A 14,509-nucleotide genomic window follows, 5' to 3' on the forward strand; every position below is an offset into this window, starting at 1 on the left:
CTCACCGCCCCTGAGCCTCTGGCCTATACCCCAGTTCTGTATGCACAAATAAAAAAAAAATGGCCATCCTACCAAAAGCAACATACAGATTTAATGCTATCCCAGTAAAAGTCTCAATGATATTCTTCAAAGAAATAGAACAAATGTTGATGAGATTCATATGACACCACAAAAGACCTCGAATAGCCAAAATTCTCATGAGTAAAAAGAAAGAGAACAGAGGCATCACAATCCCAAATTTCAAGCTATACTACAAAGCCATAATAACCAAAACTGCATGGTACTGGAACAAGAACAGACACACAGTCCAGTGGATTCAAATAGAAAACACAGATATAAGCCCACAGGCTTATGGGCAGCTAATCTTTGACAAAGGAGCAAAGAAGATACAATGGGACAAAGCAACTTTGTTCAACAAATGGTGCTGGGAAACCTGGGAAGCTACATACAAAAAAATTAAACTAGATCACTACCTCACACCATACACAAAAACCAACTAAAAGTGGATTAAAGACCTAGACATAAGAACAAAAACCATAAAGTACCTGGAAGCAAAGATGGGTAAAACACTACTCGACATACACTTCAGTAACATCTTTGAAGATACAGCACCCAATGCAACAACAGTGAAGGAAAGGGTAAATAGATGGGACTACATCAAGTTTAAGAGCTTCTGTACAGCAAAAGAGACATTACAAAAAACAGAATCCTGGGCCCTCCCTGGTGGCACAGTGGGTTAAAGCACAGCATTGAGAATCTAAAGCCGCTTCCACATGAGTTCTATTCCCGCCTGCCCCAGTGGTGACCAGATGGTGTGCAGACCTCTCCTGACCCACCCACTGCTCCCTTCAGCAGTGTACTTCGTCGATCTGCCTGTTCTGTTCCCCACTCTGTCTCTGGTAAAGCCTCTCACCACCCCGAGCCTCTGGCCTGTACCCCAGTTCTGTATGCACAAATAAACAAATCTTAAAAAAAAATAAAAAATAAATAGAATCCCACTGATTGGGAAAAAAATTTCTCACACAAAACTAGTGATAAAGGATTGATCACAAAGATATACAAAGAACTGCTGAAACTCAACAAAAATAAACAAACCCATCAAAAAATGGGCAAGAAAGCTAAAAAGACACTTCTCCAAAGAGGAAATGCAGATGGCCAACAAGCATATGAAAAATGTTCAACATCACTCGTAATAAGGGAGATGCAAATTAAAACCACAATGAGATACCATCTCACCCCAGTGAGAATGGCACATCTTCAAACAACTAGCAACAACAAATGTTGGCGAAGATGTGGAGAAAAAGGAACTCTCCTGCACTGCTGGTGGGAATGCAAACTAGTACAACCACTATGGAAAACTGTTTGGAGGTTCCTCAAACTGCTAAAAATGGAGCTTCCATATGACTCAGCAATCCCACTCCTAGGTATCTACCCAAAAGACACAAAAACACTGATTCAAAAAGATACCTGCACCCCCATGTTTATTGCTGCTTTATTTACAACAGAATCAACCCAAATGCCCAAAAGTAGATGACTGGATTAATAAGATGTGATACATATACATAATGGAATATTACTCAGCAATCAAAAACGATTAACACATGCCTTTTGCAGCAACATGGATGGATCTGGAAGGGGTCATGCTTAGTGAAATAAGCCAGAAAGAAAAGGAAAAATGCCAGATGGTTTCACTCATAGCAGGAGTATAAAGGACCAGGGGAGAAAATAATAATAATAATAATGAACAGCTATATACCAGAAACATTTTATGGGGGGTGGAGTGGGGAATGGGATCAAAAAGGTGGGGGGGGGGTAAGTGCACTGGACTATGGTGATAGCACACAGGTGATTTGGTGATTACAAATCCTATGGAGATTACAATTTAGAAGGAAAAAGTCACAAAATGATGTAAAAACAAGCTATTATATTATTAAAAAATAAAAACATTTTTTAAAAAGGGTATTTCTCTGCTAAACATGCCTGTAAGGCACATACATTTTCTTTAATACTTTCTTCATAATTCCATGACTCTAAACAAGCACCCATAGGCAGAAGTCATAAGTTAAGATGGCCAGCCAAAGGTAGGCAAATAATAAGCCAAATGCACTGGAAATATAAAAGCTAGACGCTTTTTAGCCCTTGTTACCAGAAGCGTTATCTGAACAGTGGTGGAATCGTCATCCTGGAGAAGCTGGTCAGAGGCTCCTGTCCAGTCCCCACTCCAGAGTTCTGAGGCAGAATGAGCATCTGAAAAGGATCCCATGTGAGGTGCTTGCTGATTAACATTTGAGAAGCACAGACTGAGCCTTCCACCTCCTCTCCCAGCCTGCACTACCTGTTTGCAAAGATGAAGAGGCTGTCAGTATGTGGCTAATCAACCCTCAGTCATTTTTGTTACCTGAGAAGTCAACAGAGAAATACAACACTGGGAAATCCAACATCAGTCTCCTATGGAAAAGCCTCTAACTGGGTTCGATGATGATGACCCCCCAAAGCAGCTTCAAAGTCCTCCCCCATTGACCCCAATGCTCCCTAAGGCCCCAGGCTTCAAGCAGCCTCTTCCTTTCCCTGCTCCCATTTCCATCCTGGCCTCTGCTGCTGTGAGTGAGCCCGCCTTAGGAATCCAGCTCCTCCCAACACACCTGCTTGGGCCCACCTGCCTTGTTACCACAGGCACTCACATGGCCCGTGCGTGCAAGTGTGGATATTTGTTAAGTGTGAATCCCTGCAGTAAAATATGAAAATACAACAACAAAACTTACATTTCAGGGTAAAATAAATTTTATTTGTAAAGTGTCAAGAAAGACATTAACATAAGTAAGTTCAGGAAGTTTTACAGCATCCAATGTTCCCGCTGGCCTTAATCATCACCACCTCCTGGACTCCCAGGACAGTCAACAGAGTGGGAGCTGGATTTGCAACTCCTAGAGGGAAGCCTCTCACCAGCAGTGTCACAGGCAGGCGCTGCCTCCCAGCCTCACTTCAGAGTCTTCTTTCATTGTGCCTTCTGCTCTTTCCTTCCTTCCTTTATCTCAGAGTTAAAAATGTTTCCTCAGGCATTTAAGGAAATGAATGTAGTCTAGTAATCAAGTAAAATGACCAAAGATCTAAAACTCTTAAATTTTCAGGTCTTTCAGAGACTTGAGCTTACACATTATCAACATCTATAGCATTGGCTTTCTTTCAAACTCATTCCACTCTGAGAGTCCCTGATTTCCAAAAGAACTCAGACAAAACTCATAAACTCCAGGATTTTCTCATCATTAAAATGAAATAAGCATCGGTGTCAATAGACGCACTAACACCAGCATAGTAGTTCAAAAAATCTTCTTTTGAAACCTGAAGGAGATAAAAAGGGTAAGAGAAGAAACAGTGTCGAAGTATGTGTCAATCACAGTAGAGCAGTCTATGTCTGCCTGAAATATTTTCTATGGCATTAGACTGACCAGGCAAGCAGGGTCAGGTAGTCCGGGCGCCTGGCTTGTCCTTCCGGAGGACCTTCTCCGCCACAGGACATTTTTGAGGAGACATGTTATGTCGAGTAGAGACATTGATAACATAAGTGAACAGAAGAAAAGCCTTGAGGGAGCAGGAGTGCAGTCCTCGCATGCAGAGAGGACAGAACCAGAGAAAGGGGCAGCCCCGTGTGCAGGACACAGGCTGTGGGGACTCGCCAGGTAGGCTGGGCAGCGAGCAAACTGCCACTCTCGGGTAGGCCAGGACACGAGTTGGCGCTTCATGGCGCCACCTGGGCTTCCTTCAGTGTGCAATGGAGAGCAAAGATACACAGAGCGAGAATCATCCCCTCGCTTCTCTTCTCCCTTTAACCTCTCCCTTCCCAGTACCAGCACAGAATCACACCACTCCCCGTAGTTCCAGAGACAACGCTCAGAGGCTGGGCATCTGAGACCTGGCTGGCCCGCAAGCCAGAGACCCAATCCTATCATGGCAAAAGGGATATTAACATCAGATTTTCAAACTCTCCTTGTTGGCTCTGAAAATAATGTTTTGTGGGCAATTGCATTCTGTTCTTCTGAAAGCGTGGAAGAGCATGATTTGAACAGGGCCTTATCATTTCAAAGAAATGTCATCAGTTGTAACTGAACCATCACAATGTTAACATTTTGAAATTCTCCAAAAGCATCGCTGGGAAGAGGTGAACATTTAAGAAGCAGGATGAGTTAATATAATTAAGAAGAAGAAATATATGTGGAGACACATTAAAACTGCAATACAAAGCCAACTGTTTCACGAGAGAACCTAATGTTTCACGAGAGAACCTAATGTTTCAAACCTTATATTGAAGTAATTCTGTGAAGTCAGAACTACAGAAATGACAAGGCATAGTCTGATAATGTGACAAATGGACAAGTCAGTGCTATAAATTAAACCTTAACATTGTAGCTCAAATACTCTTCCATCTGCTTCCCAGAAATTATATCTTAACTATCATCACTAAGATAAGTTCTTGTTTTAATGCACATGTGCCTTTTGACTAGAATCAAGTATAGTTTTTAATAAAATATTTTAGTATTTATATCACAGGTTACTTAAAATGTGGCATCAATTTCTATTCAATTTCTATTTTACAAGATTGCTAAGATAGGATTACATAAAGAAACCTCACTCTCTAGAAAATAGTTTGTGTTACAGTTATGCAAATAAAGTACTGTCAGCTCACTATTGACCTAGAATTGTTTGAAAAGATATGTGGTAATTTTTTTTGACTAGAAACTAATTAATTTATATGTGTTGGGGCATGGAGGAAAATTTCCCCCACCCCTTCTGGGTTCTTCTGATCATTAACATCAGATATATTAGTAGGAGGGAAAAGCCAGCATTTAATAACAGGTGTATAGAGAATTTACATGATTGTGAATTCTAAAGCATGAGGGAGCAGACTAGGGATACTGATTCTGTACTTTGGGAGTAGAGGTGGAGGAAAGAGAAGGAGAGACCTCAGACAAGGAGGAGGTTACTTCATCTTTAAGAGAAAAGATGAGATTCAGAACAGTAACAGAAGGCACATGTTCACTAGTAAACTTACAACCCATGATGAAACCCTCCCAAACTATTCTAGGTCATAAAAGGGGGGGGGGGGTTCGCGCTGATAAATTTCTCAGATTAGGGAAGGTCAAAAGACTCAGGCAAGAAGCTTCTCCTCAGCCTCCAGCGTTCTTAATACTCTCAACTCAAAATACAAACCCCCCCCCCACCAGTCTTTAAGTAGTGATAAGAAACCCTCCAAAGCACATAGTGTCTTTCCTCACCTGGAGTTTCAGTATAAAGGTAACAAAGGGCCTATCCTGGTAACATTGTAAAAATCCTACCCGACCCTTTCCAGGAGACAAACCACATGCATCTCCAAATATCCTTAAAATAAACGATATATATAAATATAGGTAGACCCTTACAATCTTCTTTACATAGTGACTTGCTTAGCCATCCTTTTCTTTTTTTGTATAGACAAAGCAGAAGTAAATTTTCACTCAAACCTTTTCTAAATGAGCTCATTGAACGGCGGCTGAGTGAATGTTGATTCACTATATACACTTGGCAACTTCAAAAATAATCCTAAGTAAATGGATGTTGAATGCTTTTACCAAATTGAGATTTTAGTCATAACTAAGTATAAAAGTTGTAGAAAGGTATTTTATTTTCTGGTTTCCTAGGAAACTAAAAGAATGATCTGGGCTTCCTAAGGTAATGCCTGACACTTGATAATACTCCACATTTGTGCCATATTTGAGCCCATCAAAATGGAAGCAGCTGATACTCCCAGTCACCTGAAGGAGCACACATCATTTTCTCTCAACTGCAGGTCCCATTCTGTTCTAAGATCTCCCAGAGCACTGACTGTCATCTGTTCCACATGTGACCTGAGTGTTTCTAGGAGAAAAGCAACTCAAAACTTTCAAGCGTAAGATCAAGATGTTCCTAGAATAAAAATCAGTCTCTGAATGCCAAGTGTTAGCTCAGGAAAGAAAGTTACTCAAGTCTTCAATAACAGAATTACAAACTACATACTCAGATCTTGCTTCAACTTTCAGAAAGGAGCTTGAGCTCTCAGTTCCTTGTAAAATTAGGACAAAGTCTAGAGCAGATGGGAATTGAAGGTGGATGATATTTCGATTGGCACTGTAATATAAAAGTCGGTGTGACCCTTTGCAATTGAGCTGCTGACCACAATTCCAGGGATGGAAGCAAGAATACAGACGCAACAACCGCAGTCCGCACCGAACTTTGGTAAAATGGAAGCTGCATCCATGAGGGCACAAAGGAAATTATCCAGAAACCCTCTGGGTTTCTGTACGCTGGGCAAAGTCAGACAAGCATTAGACAGATTAATAAGAGAAAAAGGCAAAAGGAAATTTAATAATACCGTGTATACCTCCTGTCTACATGGGGGAGACACAGCAGGACTGATTTAACTCGTTCGCAGGGCTTCGGACGCCATCTTAAATAGCTTAGCTAAGGCAGAAGGACTTTGTGGGGGAGAATGGAAAGTTAGTGAGGCAGGTCACCACGAAAGGCGCGGATTAAATTCTGCTTTCTCCACTGAAAAGAGAGAGGAGATCAGGTCTTCCTGTACATGGCCTTATTGAAATTTACTTATAAGTATCTTTTTCAAAAGCAATCTTCATCCAATTTTCAGCGTTGTTCCCATGCAATTAACCTTTTGCCCAAAAGTCTTATTTTGGAGAGGCAGTCTTTTGCTCACTGCTCACCCCACCCCCCAGTTTGCAATAGCAGCTGGAACATTTACAATACTCCAGAGACATAATAAATAATTTCCCATTGATGACAAGACGGAGAGGAATCTAGAATGAAAGAATTTAGGTCATTGCATTTCAAGATTGTCTTTTCCTTCTGGTAGTTGCTGGGTCCTTTTTCAAAACCTCAGCTAATCATATTTTCAGTGGGTTTCACTCCTAAAGAACACACCGTCCACTAGATTTTGCTGAGGGAAAATACTGCTCTGGCGAAGCAGGTGTGAGAATAAGACAAGAAGGTCATGCTATTCTCAGAGAGGAAGAGCTGTTTCACCACAACCTCTCACCACACCAACTGAGATGGCAAAAAGAATTCTTCTCACACAGCACTATTCTCAGAACCCCCATCAATCATTTGTTTATATTTCTTTCAACAGATTTTACCCAGCATCTGTCTAAAAAGAAGTTATTTTAGGAAATTAACTCAGTGGTGGTGGGGGGGTAAATTATTATTATAATGAAAGAACCAGGATTATATAGTTTGAATATAAATTAACAACATTGGAAAAGTAAAGCTGTGCTAGAACCATTGGCTTTAAAAAGGATCAATTACATGAAAATCATCTTGTGTGACCATCTGACACCATTGGCATCTTTGTTTTTCCTTGAGTCATAGGCATTTCTAAAATTTGAAACTTTGATGCTTTATTTCACAAGATTTAATTTCAAAGAACAGCCTGTGATTTCCAGGAAAGCCAATCTGTGAATTAATCTGGAAATTTGGAAATGGTGAGGTTTTCAATAATAGGCCCAGAACACACATGCCAAAATTATACTACTCAGAAGAAAAGACTGGTACCACATACCGCCCAAGAATGCATTTGGCTAATTTCATCTCTCCACTTGATTAAACATCAGCAGAACAGATGGCATCTGTAAGTAGTCTGGTGAGGGTTCAGCCGTTACCTACTTGTACCCTCATGGCTCAATGAAGTAATCCACACTGGCCAAGAGAAATGAAGTTCCAAAGATCTGCCTCCCAAGATAGAGGGGTATTTTCTTGTATTGTCTTGATAAACCTGTCTACATTTATAACACTACTTCATCATTTCCCCATCAACACGAAGGATCAAACTGTCCTTGGTTTCAGATACTGAATAAAACACAGAGAGGGGAGATGCATTCAGCTCCTCCCAACCACCCGCTTCTCCCTGCTTTCGAATTTCTTACCAACAATAGACTGAAAATTTGAAAGCCACAGATTTTGTTTGCGTTTGTTCTAATCCATCACATAACACCACAGCCCACAGTAGAACATGGCATATAGCAATGGCTCGGTAATTAATAACTGATGGTGCGGGTTTTCACTATAAAGCCCTCGTATTCTATGTGCAAAGCCTATCAGCAGCCTACTTGAGAGAACCCAGCTCTGCCTTAAAATCTGCCATGAGAGCATGAATCATGACTCCAAGCCTGTCAATAAACCACAAAGAAAAAGTGCTGTCCTCCAGACCACCATCTGGATCTGTGAAGAAATCCTATCAAGGTTTGATTAACTGTGAAAATCAGCTCCACAGCCTGGCTGAATGAATTCTGCCCCAGCCAACAATTTTAAAAGTGCATCTTAGAATTCACAGTTGCCTCCTACAAGGAACTGGGCAATAGAGTCACCAATTCTTAACAGCAGCTAAGACAAGATTTCCTCCATGCTTTATAAGTTTACCTTTGGGGGACTAAGAATGCCAAATGCAATGTTGTCATTGGTGGCTCTTTCTAACCAATTCTGATTCTCAGAGTCAGGATTTTATCAGCATCTTTTTTGTTTCCTAAAAAGCTGCAAATTTCTTTCTCTCTTCTTTGACTGCTTTGTTTAATTGCCTACCTGGCGGCCCAGGAGCAACAGACGGATTACTCCCAAAGGTTATTTTGGAGAACTTTTATGGAGTGTGATCTTCTGATCTAAGTACTTAATTTCTAAATTGCAAATGGAGTAGTGTTTAAATAGAAACTATATGCAGAAAAATATTACGGAAATGATTTTTAATGACTTTCTTTGTTCTTCCCTTGGTTTTTAGAGTGAGTCGATCTGAATACTGAGCAATTTCTGATTTGATTAGATAAAATTCAGAATACGAGTGAAATGAGCTTTCACCATCAGGTCATTCGATCTTGTTTACAGAGTCTTAGTAGGCCTTGGTAAAATCCTTGCATGGACCTAGAAATTGACCTGCTAGGAAAAGATAAACTGAATGTGAGCAAAGATGCAGTGATGCCGGGTTATCTGAAATCTGATAGCTGTGCCCCAATTAAACAGGAAGCAAAGGGTAACTGGGGAACACAAAGCTGAAAGCTACAGCTTAGTCCTCGCTCAAAATCACACGCTACCTCTATGTCCCCAGTGAAGCAATGACATGAATCATACCCAGAATCAAAACCCAAATCTATCTAGTGCCGTCGGCTTGAAACCCACCAGGTCCAGGAAGCTGGGGACCTTTCCCAAGGCTACATTATACACACACACCAAAAAAAGGCTATTTTTTTCCAACACAGTTCTTCCTAATGTATTCTGCCATTCTATAGCATTTCCACATAGTTCTTCTTCATAACATTTGGCATCTTTTGACCTGCCAACTTCTACATAAGTCTATGTAATAGATCAATGGAAATGAGGCTTCTGTATTTCATTTCTGAAAAGTTAACTTCCCATAATAGAGAGGAGCTCCATCTTCAAGAAAAAGCATCCTTTTCAGACTTACCACTAGGATGAGCGTTTAGCTCCTGAACAATCCACAAAGCAAACTGTCCTTTTTAATGACTGCTATGATTCTCCTCTGGAAATATCTGTTTTCACAATTTTTTAATCAATGTATTCTCATCTCAACTTCCAGAACTGAGAAATAAAAATTAAACGAGTTGCTACAGAATGTGGTAAGTATGTTCTGCCCCGAATCCAGCATTGCTTAAATATGTATCTGAAAGGAGCCATGACTCCAATCAAAGTCCAGAAACCTCGGGGGGCAAGGGCAGCCAAGGACAGAGGTAACAGAAAGGACAGCTCCTATGTAACAGGGCAGGTTGGCCATTACCTCCGGCACCACAACCCGAGGGTTGGTGGTTGTGTTTTCATCTCTAGCCCCAGACAAAGAACACACAGGGCGGAGAGCTGTAGTTTCAAAATCTGCTGGGGCTGCCTTTGTTTAGAAGCAAGGGAGGTTCTCACACATCAGTAATATGCAGGCCAAACTCAGAAATAGGAAGAGAACATTTTGAGGCATGACATGCCGAGATGCAAGATCTGCTTTGGAGTAGACTTGTGAGCCTCGTCCATGTTACCCCAAACACCCTTGCTGGGCACTTCAACATGATTGACCAAAGGCAGAGAAAGGAGTCATAAATAATTAACCAGGCAAAGGCTTGCCAGAATGGTCTGCCCACTCTCAGAGCAAAATGTCCCCCATAAAATCTTGAGAACAGCCTGAAACTTTAAGCACAGGAACAATCTAAAGTGTCATGGTTCTACAGCTCAAAGAAATGACCTTCAGATTCACTTAAAGTGACCCCCCCCCACAAAAAAAAATAATTTTAAATATCTTTGACAAACCATAAGTTCCTAAACCATGGGGAGAAACTCAAGTTCTGGAAATTGAAACTTATCTTCCTCTGGTTCCCGAATGGGAACTAAAGAACTTAAAGATGGGCAATCCATCCTAAAAATCAACACAGCCTTGCACCTGGAGAGGCACCATCCAAATGGAGACAGACAAACACTAGTTGGATGGGGGGAATTCTAATTAAAATCTTCATACTTCCATTTATAACCAAGGGAACATCTCATATATCAGCCTGGCTCGAAGAGTTCTGCAGATCTTATTTTAATTCCAGCTTTACAGCTAAGGAAACAGCCTCAATGAAGTTTTCACTTAGAAGCTGACCTTCGTTTCTGTATTTCTTGTTTAGTAAATGCAGTGAGTGTTGACAGGGGATGAACATGAAAACAATAAAATCCTGGTTTTAAGCTGATGTTTAATCATGTGGAGACACGTGATTGTGCCCAAGTCCCTGGAACACAGGTCATACTTTAGAGCTTCCAGGCAGTTCTCATCATGACAATGAAATACACATCCGTGTCAATGGATGCGCTCACCCCAGCATAGTAGTTCATGAACTCCTCCGGGGTCACCTGCAGGGGAAAAGTCAGAAACAAAAGTGAAACTTTGCTTTTCAACATTTCAGTCGAGGCCCATCTCCAGTACCAGGAAATGGAAAGGAAATTTCAATCAAGGAGACATTTTAATGACCACAGCTGGAGATAAAATCAAAAATGAAGGAGTGTGAGTGGAGGAGAACAGTATAGGAAGGCACAAGGAGAAGAGGTAGAGAGTCTTGAAAATGTTCAAATCAGCCTACATGGGAGTGAGATGCAGGTTCTTCTCTTTCCTTAAGAGCAGACCTATCTGGGAGATAAGTGAGACAGAAACTCAGAATTAGAAGCAAGTGTTCTTTAATTGTAGTTAATACTGTCTTTCTGCGACACGACATCATGTGTCTTTGTATCAGGAGAACTAGTGTTTTACTTTTCCAAAAAAAATGAAGCTCTGTCCTGTGGGTAAGAAACAGATTTCTGATTAAACCTTCTTTGGCTTTATGCTTTGCAAAGACACAGCGTAAGTAAAAGGTGGGAGCCCCTAGAGCATGCCCCCCTTTCTTGAGTTGTCGCCCCAGTTTATGCTTCTAACTTCTCTTTGGAATATCAGCTAATGTGTGTGCCTATGCTGGTTTTTTTGTTTTGTTTTGTTTTGTTTTGTTTTTAAAGATTTATTTATTTATTCATACAGAACTGGGGTACAGGCCAGAGATGCGGAGGGTGAGAGGCTTCACCAGAGACAGAGTGGGGAGCAGAACAGGCAGACCGACCAAGTACACTGCTGAGGGGAGCAGCGGGCGGGTCAGGAGAGGTCTGCCACGCCATGTGGTCACCCCCGGGGCAGGCGGGGATCGAACTCATGCGGAAGTGGCTCAAGCTTCTTTGTGCTGTGCTTTAACCCGCTGCGCCACCAGGGAGGGCCGTATGCTGGGTTTTACATGACATTACTTTTTCAAAGAAAGAGAAATAGTCGTCCGTCTGTCTTATGTTGTAACAGGGGAAGGTGACAGAGACACCAATCCATCCACTTGGGCAGCTAAATCAGAAAGCAGGTTGTTTCTTGTTTGACCCATCTCTCTCTCCAACTGGTCAATTTAGCCTAAGGGATAGCCCTCTTCTGTGTGAGGAGACAGATACCACAATGACAACTGGTTTTGGAAAGTTATTGTTTCCTTGTTAGCTCTCACTTTTCAGGATCATGAGTAATCAAAAAAAAAAAAAATCACAAAAAGTAAAAGCCATAAATAACTCAAAAACTCTTTCAGCCCTTAACAGCAAATTCCTCTCCCAGAAAGTACCTCCCTATTCCCTAACAATCACATGAGCTGATTGATCCACTTGCCTTTTTTTGCTGAAATGTTAAGCGGATCCATCATTCTTTCCCTGGACCTACCACTGCTCCCTTCTGCCCCCAAGGAGTGAAAAGCAGTAAGAAGAAAAGCACTGGATTGAGCTAACAGTTAAGCTGTACTTGTTCAGTGATCTAGAAGTAGAAATAAATATGTGCACAGCTCTTGCTAAAAGTGGTAGAGCATTAATGCTCTTTTTTTATTTATTTTGCCCTCCTTTAGATTCTCCAGTCAGCATTAAGCCGTATCTGGGAGTCAGACTGTGTAAAACCAGACGACAGACCTTATTTATTTAACCATTTCAGGAAAGACCATTCATTATTCTTGGAGAGTGTCAGCTTATTTTCTGAGACTCAACTGGCCTGAAACACAAATTCTCTGATTCCCCTGATGGCTTTCCCCCTCATTGTGGTAAATTACTCATCCACTCACTATAACTAGTATTCATCATTTTACTTGACTTTAAAAAACATGAGAAAATGAACCTTCTTTCTTTTGGCATATCACTTGACTGCTCTGAGTCGTGATACAGAACACGGTCCCTTTTTCTCAACTCCAGACTGATAGGGAAATCGTAAAATAAGTTTAGGTTATCGATAATATATATTCAGTAGTATACCTAAAATTGTCTACAGATGCCTCCCTGGGGACACAGGAGTTAAAGTCTCAGTGCTCTGAAGCTATTGCCAGCCACTGAGGCCTGAATTCGATCCCCAGCCAGGAAGCTAACTCACATGGCACAGCAGACCTCTCCTGTGTCACCACTGTTCCCCTCAGGATTGTGTTTCAGTAGGTCTGTCTGTTCTGCTCCCCATTCTGTCTCCAGTAAATCCTCTCACCCCTTCCCACCCTCACTCCTCTGGACTGTACCCCAGTTCTTATATGCACAAATATATAAAAATAAATCTTAAAAAATATAAAGTCATCTACATGAACTAATATCCCTCAAAGACTCATATCTCCTCAAAGGCAAATCTACATCTAAAACATTTATTCTAAAATGTTATTTTAAAATGATACAGACACATGAGAACTTCAAAGCCTAGATATGAAAGTCTCCCCCAACTAAGGCAAGGTTTAGGGACAGGCCCAAGTGAAGAAGGTGAACTTCACACATTCTCTGGCTACCTCATACTATCCTCCAATAATGTCTAATCTGAGGGGAGAGGGTGGAGGATCAGACTCTTCACCTCCAATTCCACAGCTGCTATAAACTCCAGTGACCTTCATGACTAAGTGAGAGGTTAGTTTGGTTATCAGAAGTTCATAAATTTAAACATCATCCTTGACTAAAAAATTATGCTGGCTTTCTTGGCTTATTCTAAATTCTGTCTTACTTGAATTATCAACTGTATTGTTTAAAGCCACAGCCATTTTAAAGCCACAGGCTTTGTTTGAGTAGCTATACATGAGACATCTTAATGTATAAAACATTTGAATAACATAAAGTGGGGGCTAATTATTCCTCTTTCAAAAGAGAGTTTATTTCCATCAATCATTTCTTGAGTATTTAAAGTATCTAATGTACGAACCTTTCTGACATGTCAGATAAATGAGAGATTCCTATAAAGCCCTTAACACATGCCTGGAATCATCAATATTCAAAAAACACTGCCCAGATTCATAGTTATGCTGAATGAGTTTCAGGTACCTATTTAGTAATTAAAAACAGACACTCCTGAATCTTTTAGAAAGACAGATCTCAATCAAGTATGAATGTGATTAAGAGTCATCTGGGACACTTATTGAAGTTGTAAGTCTGTAATAATCTGTAAAGCTGTCAATCCACCATCCAAAAGTGGCTTTTGTAGCTGTGCTGTGTAGGCAGCAAGCAGCACCATCACTGCATCCCCAGGATGACCATGCACAGAGAAAGCTGGTATTAACACGGGGCCTGTGATATTCGGCTGACATCAGATGCTGTAACTGCTAAAAACCCCAAGAACCTTTATGAGTCTTTGGAGTTTAATGTGGCCTGTTAAGATAAATGTCAGAAAGAATGAGGGTGGGAACATTAAATCAGCTGAATCACAACCACTGGCTACTCTGCCTTGGGTTAGAGAAAAGGGCAGCTGAGGTTTCCCCTGGCAAAGAGGAGGAACCACCTGCAGAAAAAGGCACATGTACCCTGGGATCCCATGCAGAGTTGAGCTAATTTGGGGAAATGGCAGTTGACTATTTTTCTACCACCATCTCAGAAATCAAAGGCCAGCAATATTGGAAGAAAACATACATTCTGCTATTTCTATCCCAAAATATTTGGCTGGTCTACAGAATCAAGCACCCCCTCCCCCGACACACAC

General features: G+C 41.1%; 1 protein-coding gene across 3 annotated transcripts in view; it reads right to left on the bottom strand.

The window, feature by feature from the left end:
• Positions 1-2,822: 2,822 nt before the first annotated feature.
• Positions 2,823-14,509, bottom strand: part of CAPSL (calcyphosine-like) — a 29,378-nt gene continuing 17,691 nt past the window's right edge. The window contains exon 5 of one of the 3 annotated variants that reach the window (XM_012721794.1): positions 2,823-3,339. In XM_012721794.1, coding sequence (XP_012577248.1) covers positions 3,238-3,339 — 102 coding nt within the window. In that variant the 3' untranslated portion in view covers positions 2,823-3,237. Of the gene's footprint in view, positions 3,340-10,693; positions 10,894-14,509 lie in introns of those variants that run through there. The other 2 variants (XM_004678092.1, XM_012721793.1) reach the window with 2 other exon arrangements.

The sequence above is a fragment of the Condylura cristata genome, unplaced genomic scaffold (genome assembly GCF_000260355.1).
Source record: "Condylura cristata isolate star-nosed mole 26May11 unplaced genomic scaffold, ConCri1.0 scaffold00007, whole genome shotgun sequence".
In the NCBI taxonomy this organism is placed as follows: Eukaryota; Metazoa; Chordata; class Mammalia; order Eulipotyphla; family Talpidae; genus Condylura; species Condylura cristata.